Source organism: Triticum aestivum, chromosome 5B (assembly GCF_018294505.1).
Source record: "Triticum aestivum cultivar Chinese Spring chromosome 5B, IWGSC CS RefSeq v2.1, whole genome shotgun sequence".
Taxonomy (NCBI): domain Eukaryota; kingdom Viridiplantae; phylum Streptophyta; class Magnoliopsida; order Poales; family Poaceae; genus Triticum; species Triticum aestivum.
The window spans coordinates 21,624,141-21,640,976 of record NC_057807.1 but is presented as its reverse complement, the minus strand read 5'-3'; the positions used below and the strand labels follow the sequence as shown (position 1 = coordinate 21,640,976).

Here is a 16,836-nt window from a genome sequence, read left to right as displayed (position 1 = left end):
GCACACACAGGAAAAAAAATGTAAACAAATGTTAAAAACTTATGATCATATTATTTAAATCTAAAATCTGATTAAAAATAAAATACAAAGTATTCCAAGATATATGGGGAACTATGAATTTAAGAATCTCAAATTTGACAAAAGGGATGACGACTAAATTTAAAGAAACATATAATTTTAATTTTAAAAAACAAAAGCAAGAAAATAGAGAAATTGTATTAGAAAACCATTTTTTTAAGAATGGCAAAGTAGTACAATTTTCTTAAAAGAAATGAAGCAAGAAAATAGGAAATTGTAAGTGATATTATTAGAAAAACTAATATTCAAGCAAGCAAAGTAGTACAATACTTGTTTAGCCACATATGGGGGGATAGGAATTTAAGAATCTCAAATTTGACAAAAGAGATTCTCGGAAAAAAAATTGACAGAAGAGATGGCGACTAGAACTTTAATAATCATATTTTAAATTTGAAAATTGGAAACAGAAAATACAGTACGGAAATTCTAAGAATGATATTATTAATATTTAAAAAAAACTGGAAAAGAAGGAATGACAAATTAGTACGAGAGACATGCATGGGGACAAATTTAAGAATCTCAAACCTGATGAATAATTGGGCAGAGCATGAAACATCTCAAACGAAGAAAAGTGGGGAATGCAGATGCCAAGCAAGTGAAATCTATGGATGATCTATGTATTGAAAAAAGATCAACAAAGGGATCTCCTGGACAAGGTCCATGTACACAGCTGCTGCAAAAGCAAGCAAGCAAGCACTCTTACATGGTAGACTGCCATAACTGACTGAGACGTCATGCACAAACTGGGACCTATTCTTATGCATGGCTCAACTAACTAGCTTGCTGCTGTATTCACAAGGTGAACTTCGATTCTGACACCATCTGGTTTGAGTTGGGTTGACACTTGACAGCTCATCATCGGTCGCAAAGGGCTCGAAGGAAAGGATCAAAGGACCCGCGCCGGTGGGGGGTCGATCACCTGCCGGAGATCGGCGGGCCGCCGTACCGGACGCTGCACATCTTCAGATCCCTCGGCATCTCAACCTCTTTCAGCCACGCGAGACGCCGGCCTTCTTGCTCGTCGCCGATGAGCTCATTGCTGGTCACTGTCAGCAGAAGAGCATACAAATTTAGTTAACCTTCTAGCGTCCAATGAGCTAGCAGTAATTAAATTTAATTAGCAAAAGCATCGATGATCACGATGATTACCGACCAATGTTCAAGACCTAATGGAGCCTAAATATCTTTGGGGTGAAGCTACATTACTTTAATACTGTTCTAAAATATGGATGCCTCTCGCCTGGTGCCCTTTAGAACATGGTTTATGCACAAGTGGTTTCGACATCCCGTGCTTCTCAAACCCACGTACGGGGGGCGCAAAACCGTGTGCTTGCTTGCAAGTGCATGATAAACAAAGCTACCTGAAAGCTCCAGGTTGTTACTTAACTAAAAGACCTCTCTCTCCATTCAGTGGGCTGCTTACAAGGCAAACTACTGTTTTGATGATGCAAAATATAATATCTATGTTGCAACTTGCTATTGATGCCTAACCATACTTATTAGTTAATTCTCTCGCGTGCTGTCGGTAAAAAGGATGCATAAAGTGTTTACTGTGATCACTCAGACCAAACCCCCCAGATAGCAGAGGATATGAGCTCAAGCATTTTCTGTGCTAGTTTACAGTTGTTGCAAGCTGCACGCAGTGTCGAAATTCAGCACTAGTAGCAAGTCCATCTCCATAATGTATCTAGATTAGATTTCTGAGATCAGTATTTCTAACTTACTTGGATGCTGGGAGTATGGAATGTCCGTGTAGTACGTGCAGTCTCGGTCCTCTTCGATGGAGTAAGGGGGGCCGAGGATGTCGAGGAACGCGGATGGCGCGACGGCCCTGAACCGGTGCATGTTGCCTCCCGCCGTCGGGAACAGGACCGACGTGTCGCACGGCGCCGTGAAAACATCGTCCACGATTAGTTGCGCCAGCCTCACTGCAAGCAAGCAAGTCTAAACGTTATAGCACATTTGCGTAGCCAGGCATACTGGGGGGCAGAAGCAGGGGATCTGGTGACAATTGTAGCAGAAATGGATGGGAAGCTCACATTTACCATCAGGTGACGAAGCGCCACTCTCATTAGCCGGATCGTCGGGATCAGCCCAGTCATATGACTTTGCGTGCATCGATCCGATGAGCAGCTTGTTGAACACCGTCATCCCGGGGTGGTTGTGCAGAGGGATGACCGCATTCGTCGGCAAGAAGAAGAGAACCATCTGCCAAGCAACAAAGAAAAGGAAATGTCAGCAACTAGTTCCTACTTCCCTTGGGTAAACAGTATACACCATGCACACACTTTGCACTTACGGAAAATTTCTCGGATTTGTATATGGTGGTGTGTGTGATGGCCGGGGTCCCTTCGGTTGCCGGCGCATCTCTGTTCCTGAAGAAGGGCATGTCTGGGCTTAGGCCGAAGTCCTCTGGTCTCATTTTGTCTGCAAACATCACGGCCGGAAGCCGAAATTCAGCATCATCAGCATTTTGTGCAACCAGGACACTCCCATTTCCGAACCCACTGCATTTCAGCTACGGAGAGTATGTTCCATTTGCATGCTCAGATTAAACATATTCTTTTTAGAAAAAAGATCAAAATTAAGCATGTTGAGTACGCAGAGAAGAATGACGGACACTAGAATTATCAAGTGAAAACTGCAGCAAATTCTGAACTTATTGCATGGTATCCAAGACATGTAAAACTAATTTGGATGTACACAAGCAAAGGCTTGAACTTTTAACGGGTCGCTCCATGCACCAAATTAAATTTCAAGGTCCTGATTGGCTGATTGCGCATGTACTACTACTAGTAGTAGCTAGTACGTATACATACAAGTAGGTTTGAGAGGAGCGGTGGTTGGTTAGCGTAGCGTACCGAGCATGGCGCGGAGCAGGGCGACCTCGGCGGGCTTGGGCACGGTGCCGGGGCCCCGGAAGACGGCGCGGCAGGCCTGGAAGAGCCGCTGGATGGCGGGCGGCCTCCTGGCGAGCCGCGGCCCCCTTCCTGCCGCCGCCGCCGCGGCCTTGAGGGTCTTGACGGCCAGCACCCGCCTCCTCTTGGCCGGCGGCACGGTCTGCACGGCCTCCGCCGCCCCCACCTCGACCACCCCGGGCCCGAGCTCCACCACCCCCGCGCCCATGGCCGGCCGGCAGGCAACTCCAAGAAACCGAAAGAAACTCGCTGGATCGCGGAAGGAGAGGGACAAAGCAAGCGAGCCGGTGGGGATGGACGAGGGGGCAACAGGAGAGCTCGGGATATATGCGGGGGGTCAGCGGGGGCGGACGGAGCAAAACCAGGTGCCGCTCGACGGTGGGTTGACGGTGGAGGCGACACGACACGGCGGGACGGGCGAGGAGGGACGAAACCGGGGCGGTGGGTTCGATCCGTCCGACGGGTTCGGTGGTCGCCCTCGGCACCGCAACCGGTTCTTGCTTTTCTTCTACTCCGGTCTAGAGAGAGAAAGCGTATGCGTGCGGATGGATAGAGAGAGATCTAGAGAGAGAGAGGGTGTGCCGCCGCCCGCCATTTCGGGGAGGCGGAAAGCAAAACCGGCAGCACGGGAGTCCACGGTTTGTCGCCCCCCGGAAAACTGCGGCTGCTCACGTGCGGTGCGGGGGAGACGCTCTCGCCCTCTCCTCACTGTCCGACTCTGAGATCTGCTGGCCGCCGCTGTCGAGTGTCGAGCGAGGCTCTCCGCTGGATTCGCCGAATCTAGCAGGCGGTGGATTACGTAGGCTTTCCCAAAGGAGCCAGATATTTCGAGCTGCCTCCAAGAGCGACAGGAGCAAAAATGCTCATAAATAAACGATGTTCTAACCTTTTTCTAGACCAAATCTATATCAAGTAATTCTTCACCCTTGTGCATTGAGCGAGGAAAACCTTCTCTAGACATGGTTTCGTTTGGACGTTGTAAATTCACCCCGCATGATATGTTTAAATATGTTTGTTCACTTTCTTTAGTCTGTACGTAGTTCATATTAAAACGTCCAAAGCATCTTATATTTGTTAACGGGTGTAGTATAATTTCGTACGGCCCTGACAAACATTTCTTATAAAAGCCTTACTTGAGTGACGCGACGTAAAAAGTGCTGCCTCAAAAACCGCTTCCGTCCAAGGCTCGGGAATTGCTATGTTGTTCATTTAGCGATTGCCGTGCTATAGCAGATGTATTTGCCATGTTATTGTACAAAAGTTTGCCATGTCGAAAAACCACTTTCAACAAGCGCTCGGGAATTACTCCCTCTATAAAGAAATATAAGAGCGTTTAGATGACTACTATCTTATTTGTTCAGAAATTGTCATGAATATAACAGATATATTTCTGATGCTGCTATAGAAAGATTTCTCATGTTGAAAATAAAAATATTCTCATGCTAGCAGAAAGAAAATCTCAAAAATGTGTCATGTTGCAGCGAAATAAACTGTCATGTGTTTCATCATTTTTACCATGATGCATCGTAGAAAATTGCCTGACTAAAGAACAAAAAAAAGGAATTTTTATGCATGTCCATGAATTGTCTTGCTACATGTAGACTTGCAACGGTACATCAAAGAATTGTCATGCTATATGAAAAGGAATTTGATTCGCTCAGTGGGATGCAAGCTCAGTGGGATGCATGAAAGTGAACAGTGATTACCACGCATATTGCTTTAAGATTCACACATGGGAATTGGACGCACTGGAGAATGTCCCCAAGAAAACCACTCCTAGGGAACGTTAGCTAAATAGCTTTTCTGATATTTTGGACCAAAACCATTTTTAAACCCGGTGGTGCAGAGTACAATTAAATGTTTTGTTCGGGTACAATCTAAATCTGAATCCGAGTCCAAGTCGGATTCCGGTTGTTAGGATATGGTATTGCTAATATGAGGTGATCATTTTTTTGTTGGATAATCCGACCTTATAAAATATGGTTATATGATTGGTATAACTGCAAATATTAACTACCAATACGTGCATGTCATCTTCACCTATGAGACGGGATAGATGCTTGTTAGTGGTTTATTTAGATTGTTTTACTACCTTTCTAATTTTTTTATGTGTGCTTCATGCGTGCAAGTATTAATAGTTGCTTATTATTTCTGCATAATTGACTACCATGCTATATATATGCCCAATCTGACATAATCCGGTATTCGAACATGTGTTTGCCTGTTATCCGTCTTACCTCCATGTTTGAAAAAGTATATAAAATATCGTTTGAGCACTATCAGACCAAATCCGCTCCGGTTTCACCCAGAGTTATTCCCCCATTGCAAAATAAAGGGTGTGGACATTGATCAAGTTCATGAAAAACAAATCTTCATATGTAATGCTAAATAAAAAACAATTTTACAACTTATGCATAGATATTTTTCTCTACAGATCTCTCTCTCTCTCTCTCATCAGGCTAGAGCCCCCTATCGAGATCAACGACCTAGAGTCTCCATGCCGTTGTAGGTGCAACCTACCTTGCCATCGTGCATCCCCGCTCCACTTGTCATCCAAGTCCCAACTACAATCGTCCTTGCCTCACATTTCATGTCGTTGATGTAGCTGGTATGCTATAAATACTAGAAGAACGCCCGTGCGTTGCAACGGGGCCATATTAACTTTAAGAGTTCAATATTAATATTCTCATACATATCAATCCTTCTTCTCCTTCCGTCTGCCACCGAGACAGGGACCTAGACTTTGTGCTGCTCTTATTGATTTCAAACCCAGACGAGATGGGGTGGTGGGAGGGGGGACGAAAAAACCCAGACGAAACAAAGGAGAAGGAGAGCCTCATCAGTAGCATCATGGTGAATTTCAAACCTAGCGTTGTGCTCTGCCCAACGAACATGGACGCCGCCGCCGGCGGCCCGGTGGAGCTCGAACCCGAGAGACTCTGCTGCTTGCTGGGAGGGGTCGGGGAGGGTCGGAGCACATGAGCATTGACGTGAAGACGGAGTAGGCCGGGGAGATTACTGTGCACGCCGCACAGCGACTTGGACCTCGGAGGGCCTTAGCTCTGTCAGGAGGAGGTCCCGAGTTCCTGCCGAGGACAGCCTGACGGGGGAGACGCACGGCCGCTCGCGCTGCCCGCAACGCGACCACGCCCTGCCCTAGGGTTCTGCGACGGCGGCAGCGTCGTCCACAGCCACACCCTCTCTGAGTCCTGCCCTGAACTGGGGTTCCGAGATGGCGGCGGTGGCGGAGGTCTCTGAGGTTGGAGAGGGGCAAGATGTAGGACGGCGGAGGCTGGAGCCTGGAGCGATGGCGGCGTTTCGGGATTGCAGGCAGGGGGACGTGCGAGGTGAGTGTTTTTTTCACCGGTTTATGTTGTGTTGCCTGCACGGATATATAGGAGAACAAATAGGTGGATTATAATTCCTTCCATTGTATAAGTGCTGGGAAAGGAAGCGAGGGACAAAACTCAATCGAGGGGCCTTTAAGAGTAGAGATTAGTTAATTGGATTTTTCTTTAAAGTCTGTTATTTGTTTTCTTAAAATTTATTATATGTTTCCTAAATCAAATTGCATTGATGGGATGGATCGATTGATTTGGATAGTCTATTATTTGTTTCCTTCACATCCATTATATGTTTCCTAAAGCAAATTGCATTGATGAGATGGATCGTTTGATTTGGATGGATCGATTGATTTGTTTCCTTAAAATTGGATTTTTTTTTAAAGTCTGTTATTTGTTTCCTTAAAATTTATTATATGTTTCCTAAATCAAATTGCATTGATGGGATGGATCGATTGATTTAGATAGTCTATTATTTGTTTCCTTCACATCCATTATATGTTTTCTAAAGCAAATTGCATTGATGAGATGGATCGTTTGATTTGGATGGATCGATTGATTTGTTTCCTTAAAATTGGATTTTTCTTTAAAGTCTGTTATTTGTTTCCTTAAAATTTATTATATGTTTTCTAAATCAAATTGCATTGATGGGAGGGTTACGCATGGAAAGTTATGATCCGTTAAGATTTTTTTCATTGTGTGAGAGGGTGACGCGAAACTAAACCGGCGGGGTAGGGGAGGGACGAAAAAAACCAGCGAAATGAAACGGGTGGGAGGTGGGAGGAAGTACCAAAGAAGTACCAAAAAAAACCGGGTGAGGTGGGACGAAAAAAAACCTGGAAGTGAGACTACCAACTGCTCCATTAGGAGTAGAGATACCCTAGAGGCGGGAGAGATGCTCTCTGATCCGCTGGCCGCCAGTGTCGAGCCTCTACTTAATTCACATAATTTATTTATTATTACTATTTTGAGTAGTTTTGCCGAGTTTATGAGATGGTATATTACCTTGGCCCCTTTTGTTTGAGCTTTTGGGGTGTTTTTTTACATGAAAAAGAATAAACATCCTAGGTAAGCAAGATATTTTGATCTGCCGCGAGTCCATAGCTCGAAGCGGGCCTTTGGTTGTTACACAAAGTGATTAGGATATTTTTCTTTTATCAAAAGCTTCAACTCCGTGGTGTAGAATATAGTAAGGAATTTTCGACTTTTAAAGAAATCTATATGCACTAGAGTATGGAATCGGAGGGAGTGTTGTTTAAATATAAATATGTACTAGCATTGTAGCCGTATGTTATCTTCCCGCTTCGGTATCTAATCTTTATCCGACCGTATCCACTCATGTTCCACACCTATAGTACACTCCCTCTGATCTAGAATATGCCCTACAAAGGTAATCATGGGGACAATTATATTATCTTTTGTATTCGTGTATTAGTAATGTTATTACTTTTGAACACCATGTTCGACATAGGTAGGCAAGTACGTGACTTGTTCGTAGAAGTTTGCATTGTGCCTGGAAGCCCTGAAGAGTGAACATCTATTGTCGGCTCGAACTGGATTCGCTTAATTCTTGCTAGTCTACTATGCAAAATCCAGCTTAATAGTACTCCCGCCGTCTGGAAATAATTGTCCTAAAAATGGATAAAACGAATGTATCTATTATTAAAATGAGTCTAGATACAACCATTTTGTAAGACAAGTATTTTCGGACGGAGGGAGTAGTAGATTGGGTCCTACATGACCACGTAGGATACAAACACCAATAAGAACACATCTCGCATATGCATGACTAGAATGCACACAACCAACACCAAATAACACAAACAGACAAAGAATCAAGACAGAAGCTATGCTTAGGCGGATGAAAAAGAAAGAAAAGAAAATGATTTCAGTTGATGATGTTGAGAACACGATGAGTTTCATGCAAGATCCCAGACATTCTAAACTCTATATGAATAAAATATTAGTAGAGTACATTCTTTCCCCATCAGATGACCAAATATTATTACATCACAGTGAATTTTTCCTGCATCCGTTTGAACAAAATTGTACAATTAAGAAATCAGATTTTCCTCCATGAACCGAAACATTTCTCTAGTAGATGAATAAACTATTAGAACAGTATAAAAATTAATTAATAATTGTTTAAAAAGAACAACTTTGTAAAGTCGACCGAGGTCAACTACTAGGGTGTGAGTGCGAACAAGGCCAAGGACTTGTCGCTCTCACAAGTAGACAACCAAGAAAAGGACATGCACGGCGCATCGACGCTTTCTTGGTAGCTTTATGAAAGTTAACATCACTGCTTAATCCCATCGATTCCAAACCATGTAATGCGCTGTACTGGTGGACTGTAACTGATGGGGATTGGGGAGCTACTGCTCAAGCTGCTGCAGCACCGCCGCGACCATATGCATGGAGCCGGTGACGCAGATGAGGCCACCCCGGGCAGCGCCGCCGCCTCCGTCTGCCCGGCGCAGCAGCCGGGAGGCGGCCTTGATCAGGTCGCGCGAGAACGGCGCGGCTCCGCACCCGATCAGCATCGGCGCGGGCTTGCCTGTGCCGGCGGCGGGAGCCAGGTGGTCGATGTTTACGGTTGGGGCTTCGTCGCCGGGGTTGGCCCCGATGCCCGCACACTCGATGCCCTGGCCGAGCGCGGCGCCCGTCCAGATGTCTCTCAGCGACGAGGCCGGCATGGAGCGAGCGGTCCCTCCCGCGATCCCCGTCTCCGTCAGCAGCACCACGTCGGGCCTTCTGCCTGAGAGTGATCAGGGAGGCTGAGAAAAAACTACCGTGACGTTCTTCGGTCTGAACTATCCAGCTATGAGACGGCCGAAGCACAGAGGGGCAGAGTTAATGAAGTATCTTGCCTGAGAGAAGTTGCGCAGCGAATGCGAGGTGCTCTTTGTCGCTGGCCATTCCGACGATGAGGGCCACAGGCCCTTCGGGTTCGACGGTTTTTATCACGTCTGACAGTGCCTTTGCGGACGCCTCGGTATGGGCTGGAAGATGATTGGAACATCAGATGGTATCTTTGGCTAAGGCAATGGTGAAGGGAAATAAGGAAGTAAGGACAGGTGGTTATCAGGCAAAACCTCCGTCGATTAGAATGGCGGATGCTCCGTCGAGCCCAAGGACCGAGGCTTCATCTTGTGTCAGGAATTGGCTTCTCCCCGGCAGTTGCGTCTTCTCTAAACCAGCTCGGATAGATGCATCGGATACATTCCATCCTTAACTTCCCAAATCCATGGATACGAGAGAAAATACGTCAGACTTGTGCAGATTAAGCAATGTGTAATGATAAGGTGAAAAGGGAACTGAAAGAAAAGCAAATATTCAGTCCTCCAGCACTAGTCTCATTCAGAAGCAGCAATACTGTGAAGATTCAAAATAAAGACCATACCGATGCTGGAGTAATTGTACTTTAATGAATGGAAGTGGATTGAGATGGACCGTCATCAAACAACACGAAAGGGCATGTTTCCTTACCTAGCTCACGGAGACATAGAGCTGTGCAACAAGCCGTGACAGCATTCTGACGCTGATGGTCTCCCAGCAGCTGGAGTTTTACATCATGCAATTCCACATACTGCAAAATATAAACTTGCGCCTGTCATTTAGAGGACTTGAAAAGCAGAGGGGAAAGCTCTATACTCTGTTAATTTCAGATGAAAGTAGATAAGGTCGGTTTCTACCAATGGCATATCGCCTGAAATCTTCACGAAAATGTCACAGCTTTGATAAGGCTTTGCATAGTCTCGTCCAATGCCTCTTGTGATGCTCCTGATGCCAGTATCACAAGCAGATATGACAGGAGATTGTGTCAAGAATGCTCTATCCCGAATTATTTGCTCGATGTCTGTTGAAAATGGACCACCAATGACAACCTGGAATAATGTTTGATATTCAGGTTACAGACTCCACCATTATCAGAAGTTACACTTGTACAAGGATAATATTATACGGCCTGAAGGTTAAAATATCACCGGATCATAATTAAGGAAAAGTAAGTCTCCAATTTTACAGAAGAAACACAAGATGATGCCTAGTAAAATAGTGGTGAACTATCATGGACATGGAACAGCAAGTAGAACATGGCGTGCCAACCATTTCTTTGAGAGAAAAGAACACTACACTGGACAGCTATCTGAATTAATTCGACTATAATCTGGAATTGCAAGCAGGAAAAAAAGCTGGCGAAAATGAAAAGGAATAAAGATGAGACCAACTTAACTGGTCGTCCTTCCTTGATAATTCCAGACTTTGCCACTGCTATGCTTTGGAGGGAACCACCCAAAGCAGCCAAATGTTCTTTCCCAACTGTTGTTATGACTGCTGCAGCTAGTTCACTATTTCGTATGACATTTGTGGCATCTCTAGCTCCCCCAAGGCCTGCCTAGGCAATCAATAAACAAACAAGTTACTATTTAGTCACTGTAAGTGATATAACTTATAACTCAAAGATCGTTTTTCAAGACTAGAGGCTGAGATACTTGAGATCGGTGCTATAAAAATGACAGAGGATTAACCACTTCATAAAGATGGATACACTCTGTCATTCATATATTTCATTTCTGAGTAACACGTTGCATTAAGTACCAAATTAGTGGACCTACTTTTTCTGTCTCCATATTCTAATATTTCTTAAAGATACAAGACTTAGTGGACCGTCCAAAGCAGAAGATCTGAGGTGGGCAAAAGACAACTGATCGACCACACAATTACAAGGCAAGTTTCACCATTCATATAACATTTTTCCAGCAGTTCAGTACATTAGGTGCATTCTTGTGACTGAATTTCCAAGTCAGTACAAAAGTCCATACATGTTAGAAAACTTCAGTTCAACAGGTCCATTCTTGTGAGTGAATTTCCATGTGAGTACAAAAGTCCATACATGTTAGAAAATTTCTCTAATAACAAAGATATGGGTCTACTCAACCCTTGAAATTTACAGAAACATGTAAACGCAAACTGTAGTTTTAACTGAACAACAGTAACAGTGCCAGCATTACACAACTTACTTCGACAATGGCAACATCAACATTTTCTCGTGAGAATAGGAGAAATGAAAGAGCAGTAAAAACCTGCAAAATAGCAAGTGTATTTTAAGTGCATGATCATCAGAAGTCAAGTAACAACAGATAAATATTAATGCCTACAGTGATTGCCTTAAAAAAATGCCTACAGGGTTTTTATTGTGATTAGATGTGCACAATGCCACAATGCAGGGCATTTGATCATAATCGGTTGTGTAAGAAATTTGCTATCAACTAGAGATGAATTGTTGACAGACGTTAATAAGTGGAAGTAACTCTTATGCAGTATGACTTGGCGCAGTGGTAAAGCTGCTGCCTTGTGACCATGAGGTCATGGGTTCAAGTCCTGGAAACAGCCTCTTACAGAAATGTAGGGAAAGGCTGCGTACTATAGACCCAAAGTGGTCGGACCCTTCCCTGGACCCTGCGCAAGCGGGAGCTACATGCACCAGGTTGCCCTTTTTTTTTAACTCTTATGCAGTATGACGTTAATAAGTGGACGTTAATATAACGTCTACGTGTTCTTGCTTGTTATAGTAAGTTCAGGTGTAGAATTAATATTTAGACTATAATGGCTTTGCCAATATGCATAGAAAAAGTTAGATGACATAATTTAGAACAGTAAAAATGGCATCACAGCCTGTAATGTTCAATGCATTAAGGTGAGATGCAAACTAAGAAGGAAAATCCATGACATATGCATATGCTATTTTTCTTGCCATGCTTATCGTTTATTGGTATTGTATAGGCTCTCATCCGGGGACAGACAAAAAATATATCTGAGTACACATCATCATCATTTTATTAAAGCAAAAACCAACTAAATCTGCAACTTAAAAATAACTTTGAAAAATATACCTCAAAGTGTGTCAGGGATCCATTTTCTGATTCGATTGATTCATCAATAGATTCCTTGGCCAGATCGAAAAGATCCCTCAACGACGCAGCTGAAACAGGGCCTCCATGTTGCCCAACAGAAATGCGCTCTCGGATTGTTAGAAGGTGTGGACTGCATAGACATCAGCACCATTGAATTCCCTTGATTGTGTCGTCTAATAGTTACTTACTACCAAATGGATTAAACGATACATGGAGCTTGGTGATATGGTGGAATACCTGGAATAGCAGCCCACACGGTATCCTTGCTCCCTCATGATATTGGACAGGAACGCGGCCGTCGAACCTTTCCCCTTGGTGCCGGCGATATGGACAGACTACAAACGCAATCACTCAGATTAATCCTTCCATTCTTCACACTGTATCCATGGAAACAAAATCCACTCCCCAATCACCGTACGAATGATGACTGTCTATCACCGGCCACGCTTAACGCATCCCAAACTGGCAGAATCACAGGCAGGTGATTAGCCAAACTCACCGGGTAGTGGGTGTGGGGGTCGCCGAGGCGGCGGAGGAGGCGGCGCATGCGGCCGAGGTCGAAGCCGTCGTCGGAGTCGGTGCCGGCGCCGCGCGGCACGCCGGAGCGCTCGTAGTTGCGGAGCATGTCCATGTACTCGAGGAACCCCCCGAGCTGCGCCTCTTCGCCTCCTCGGGCCATCGCGGATACGCCGCGGCGGCGGCTGCTGCTCGCCCGAAGTAGGCCGCCAGACCAGCGGAAGGGAACTGGGAAGCGGGTGACCATGCGGCACGGCCGCGCTGGGGCCGCCGCAACGGCGGCAGTCGCCGGCGGTCGAATGGAAGCGTCCGTGTCGCCGGCGGTCTAGGAGTAGCAGGGCGGAGGCGGGTCTGGGACGGTGGCGTACCGTGGGGGTAGGAGGAGGCGGCGGCAGGGCGCGTGCGGTGTGGAGGGGAGCAGCCGGCGAGCCGCCGTGGCTGGGGAAGAAGGGGACAGAGAGATGAGAGGTAGGTGCACGAGGGTATTTTGGTCCTTGTTTTGCTTTGACTCAAATCTGAATCTGAAGAAAAAAACAGAACAATCGGAAAATGGGCAAAATATCCATTCTTCATGAATGAAAATCACTAAAATCACATGCATGGTTTTTGGGATGGAAGTGTTGAGAAACTATGTGTCTTTGGGATGGTCCTAATAAAACACAGCATGGTTTGTTGCGATTGACATGTTATTCATCAATGATATTAATGTTTCTCGCAATGCAGTTTGTAATCCTCAAAGTTATAAAATATCTCTTCGATGGTTTATTCTAAATATGGAGATTATTTTATTCTAAATATGGAGATTATTCGGACCGTGTCGTCCTTCGCCTCATCTCCTCGTTGCCGATCGCTACTCCCATCAAAGGGCTGGCCCTTTCCCAGCTGTGATCCATCGTTTGTCTAGCGACCGGTGCAGCAGGGCCGAGCTCGTCTCACGCACGATGCAGCAAGACTGACCTCTTCCTCCTCACGGTACTGCAGGACAGAACTCGATCGTCTCGCGCTTCGGGCTGCAAGACGGGTCGATGGGTGATGAAGCTATGTACCTAGAGTAGGGTCATGGATCTGTCCAAACTACCCTACCCTAGGACATCTCTAGAAGAAACCACCTGTCAATCGACCCAGAAGTGTTCCACTCAACTGACTCGAAGACACTCGACCATGAAGCCAACAATTCGACCATGAAGCCAACCACTCGACAGCCAGGAGACCTAAAGTCACTCTGCACGCTAACGGTCGGTCATTAAGTAGTTTTTATGGTCATCATAGCACTTTATGTATAGCGTTATCAGTAACGCCCAATCTTAATGTATCTTAAACCCTGCATAACTGAGGGCCGGAGGGGTCTGGCGGACTCTATATAAGCCACACCCCCCCCCCCTCCTCAGTGTAAAGGGTTCGCACCCCGGTAACTCATACGCATATAATCCAGTCGACCGCCTCCGGGCTCCGAGACGTAGGGTTGTTACTTCCTCCGAGAAGGGCCTGAACTCGTAAATCCCTTGCGTATACAACTACTCCATAGCTAGGATCTTGCCTCTTCATACCTACCCCCCTACACTACTGTCAGACTTAGAACCACGACAGTTGGCGCCCACCGTGGGGCAGGTGTCTTAGCGACTTATTGGAGAAGTTGCGATTTTTTCCGATCCCCTTCATCATGGTTTCAGGCAGAGTTTTGGTTGAGGGCCGCGAGATCCGTCTCGGCACGCTCACGTTCGTCGCCGACGACTCTGCTTGGCTTCAGGAGGCTCCTCTCGACATCGACGCGCTCCCAGTTCGCGGAGCGACGCACTTTCGCGCGTGCGTCCACGGCGTCCTCCAGCGGCAACCATCGACCCAGTATCGGTCGGTCCTTGTGTCGACCTCCCACCCTGTTTCCCGCCGGCGCAAGCGCTCCGGTCGGTCGAGGCTTCAGTGATGGGTGAGACACGCGGTGGCTCGCCAGTCGGCCACCCCCCAAGTCGCGGCAATCGAGCCCGACGAATCTCTCTACGGCCTGTTCGATCTGTCGACTGGCTCCACAGAGACTGCATCCGAGTGCGACAGCAGTGATCCAGCGGTGGAGGTTCTGATGGTCGATGGACCACGCGGTCCTCCCGGTTTTCCTGGCGCTGACGGAGGCGACGGCGGAGGCGATCCGTCGCATGCCCATGAGGAGTATCTCCCCGAGCCCCTCACTTCGCTGCAAAGGGAAGAACTTCGCCGCCGGAACATGGATGCGCTTCATACTCCTATCGTTAGAGAAACTCCCGAGGCTCGTGCCTTAGAGGACGCGCCCTTGGCCAACTTGGCTGAACGCGCTCGACTGGAGAACCTTCAGCGGGCACTCGACGAGCGTGCGCGGCAACGGGTGCCGGATTCCAGTTGACGCCAGCTCTTTCCACAACCGACTCAGGTATATCGAATTCCGATTTAGAATTTAGCAGCTGTGGCCTATATAGCAGAGTCAATTCAGCCTTCTCAGTCAGAGGCTGGCAGAGGCTTGTTGCAGGTCAGAGATTTACTCCGGGCAGCAGGAGATCAAAATTCAGCTGTATCGCAATCGCGGAATAGGATTCACAGCAGATCCGTAGCTGCAAATACAGTCCAGTCGGCTCATAGCCCCAGATCGCCCCCGAGGCGTGAGGGCGTGGAGACCGGCATGATCAGTACAAGAACCGTGAGCAGTATGATCACCGAATCGATCGCGATGATCGACGTGAGTGCCCACTCCTCCCCCAAGGGGTGGATCATACGCGCCTCGACAACAGGATGATAGACGCCAGCACAGTGTTGGGCGAAGGATTCCAGTCGACCCCAGGGAACCAGGCTTTGATGCGAGATCCATTATCGTTCAAGGTCTGGTCGACAGGAACAGAGCTCACCGAGAGGGTCACGACAGAGATGTACCCACCAGCAGCAGAGTGCACGTCTCAGGACCAGAGTGTTTCAGCAGAGCCATCAGGGCCGCGATGATTCCTCCCAACTTCAGGTTGGCAACTGGAGTCAGTAAGTTCACTGATGAGTCCAAGCCTGATACTTGGCTTGAAAACTATCGAGTGGTTGTTCAGATTGGCGGCGGAAATGATGAGGTGGCCATGAAACATCTGCCTCTTATATTGGAGGCCTCGGCCAGAGCATGGTTGAATCAGTTAGCACCCAGCAGCATTTACACTTGGGAAGATCTTTCCCGAGTGTTTGTCAGAACGTTTGAAGGAACTTGCAAGTGACCAGCAGGACTGACAGAGCTGCAAACTTGTGTGCAGAAGTCGAATGAGACTTTGAAGATTACATCCAGAGATGGATCACATTACATCACACGGTAGAGAGTGTATCTGATCACCAGGCAGTTTGTGCCTTCAAAGAAGGCGTGAAGTACAGAGAGCTGAACCTGAAATTCGGTCGAACCAGAGACATGTCTCTGAGTCGAATGATGGAGATAGCCACCAAGTATGCCAATGGTGAAGAAGAGGATCGGCTCCGGAGTGGCAAGCACAAGTCAGTCGCCCACGAAACCGGAGGAGGGAACTCTAGTCGGAAGCAGAAGCAGAAAGCCGAGCCAGCTGCTCCTGGAGAAGCCTTGGTCGTGACTCAAGGAAAGTTTAAAGGGAAGCCTAAAGGGTCTTGGAACCCTAAGAAGGTGAAAGACAAAGAAGGAAATGATGTGATGGATTTTCCATGCCACATCCACACGAAAAAAGATGAGGAGGGTACATTCATTTACCCGAAACATACCACTCAACAGTGTCGGCTCTTGATCCAGCAATTCTAGGGAAAACAACCCAAAGATAAGGAAAAAGAGTCGGACAAAGTTGAGGACAAAGAGGATAGTGATGATGGATATCCCCAGGTCAATTCCACTCTGGTGATTTTTGCTGACGTTGAGAGCAAAAGTCGATTGAAAGTTATCAACCGAGAAGTGAATATGGTTGCTCTGGAGACACCCAATTATCTGAAATGGTCTCAGACTGCCATCACATTCGACCAGTCTGATCACCCGACACACATAGCCACCCCTGGGAGGCAAGCTCTGGTGGTCGACCCAGTCGTCGAAGGCACTCGACTGACTAATGTTTTGCTGGATGG

At 46.7% G+C, this 16,836-nt stretch overlaps 2 protein-coding genes across 3 annotated transcripts; both read right to left on the bottom strand.

Moving 5' to 3' along the window:
* Positions 1-674: 674 nt before the first annotated feature.
* Positions 675-3,655, bottom strand: LOC123110174 (plant cysteine oxidase 2). 2 transcript variants are annotated; one of them, XM_044530648.1, is made up of 5 exons: positions 2,940-3,655; positions 2,378-2,505; positions 2,124-2,286; positions 1,803-2,006; positions 675-1,124 (listed from the first exon to the last, which is right to left on the bottom strand). In XM_044530648.1, exons 1-5 carry the CDS (start codon positions 3,202-3,204, stop codon positions 994-996), a joined length of 891 nt encoding a protein of 296 aa, XP_044386583.1. In that variant the 5' UTR covers positions 3,205-3,655; the 3' UTR covers positions 675-993. The 2 variants fall into 2 exon arrangements, with proteins under 2 accessions (XP_044386583.1, XP_044386582.1); XM_044530647.1 differs by having other exon boundaries at positions 2,118-2,286; positions 2,940-3,654.
* Positions 3,656-8,316: 4,661 nt separating this feature from the next.
* Positions 8,317-12,990, bottom strand: LOC123110173 (dihydrofolate synthetase; the record flags this gene model as incomplete). The annotated part of the gene is given in 10 exon segments (XM_044530645.1): positions 8,317-9,095; positions 9,208-9,339; positions 9,433-9,567; positions 9,827-9,926; positions 10,033-10,224; positions 10,572-10,733; positions 11,359-11,421; positions 12,232-12,382; positions 12,490-12,587; positions 12,752-12,990. Coding segments are annotated over 10 exon segments (1,655 nt in total), but the record flags the coding sequence as incomplete, so codon positions are not given.
* Between the last annotated feature and the right edge of the window lie 3,846 nt (positions 12,991-16,836).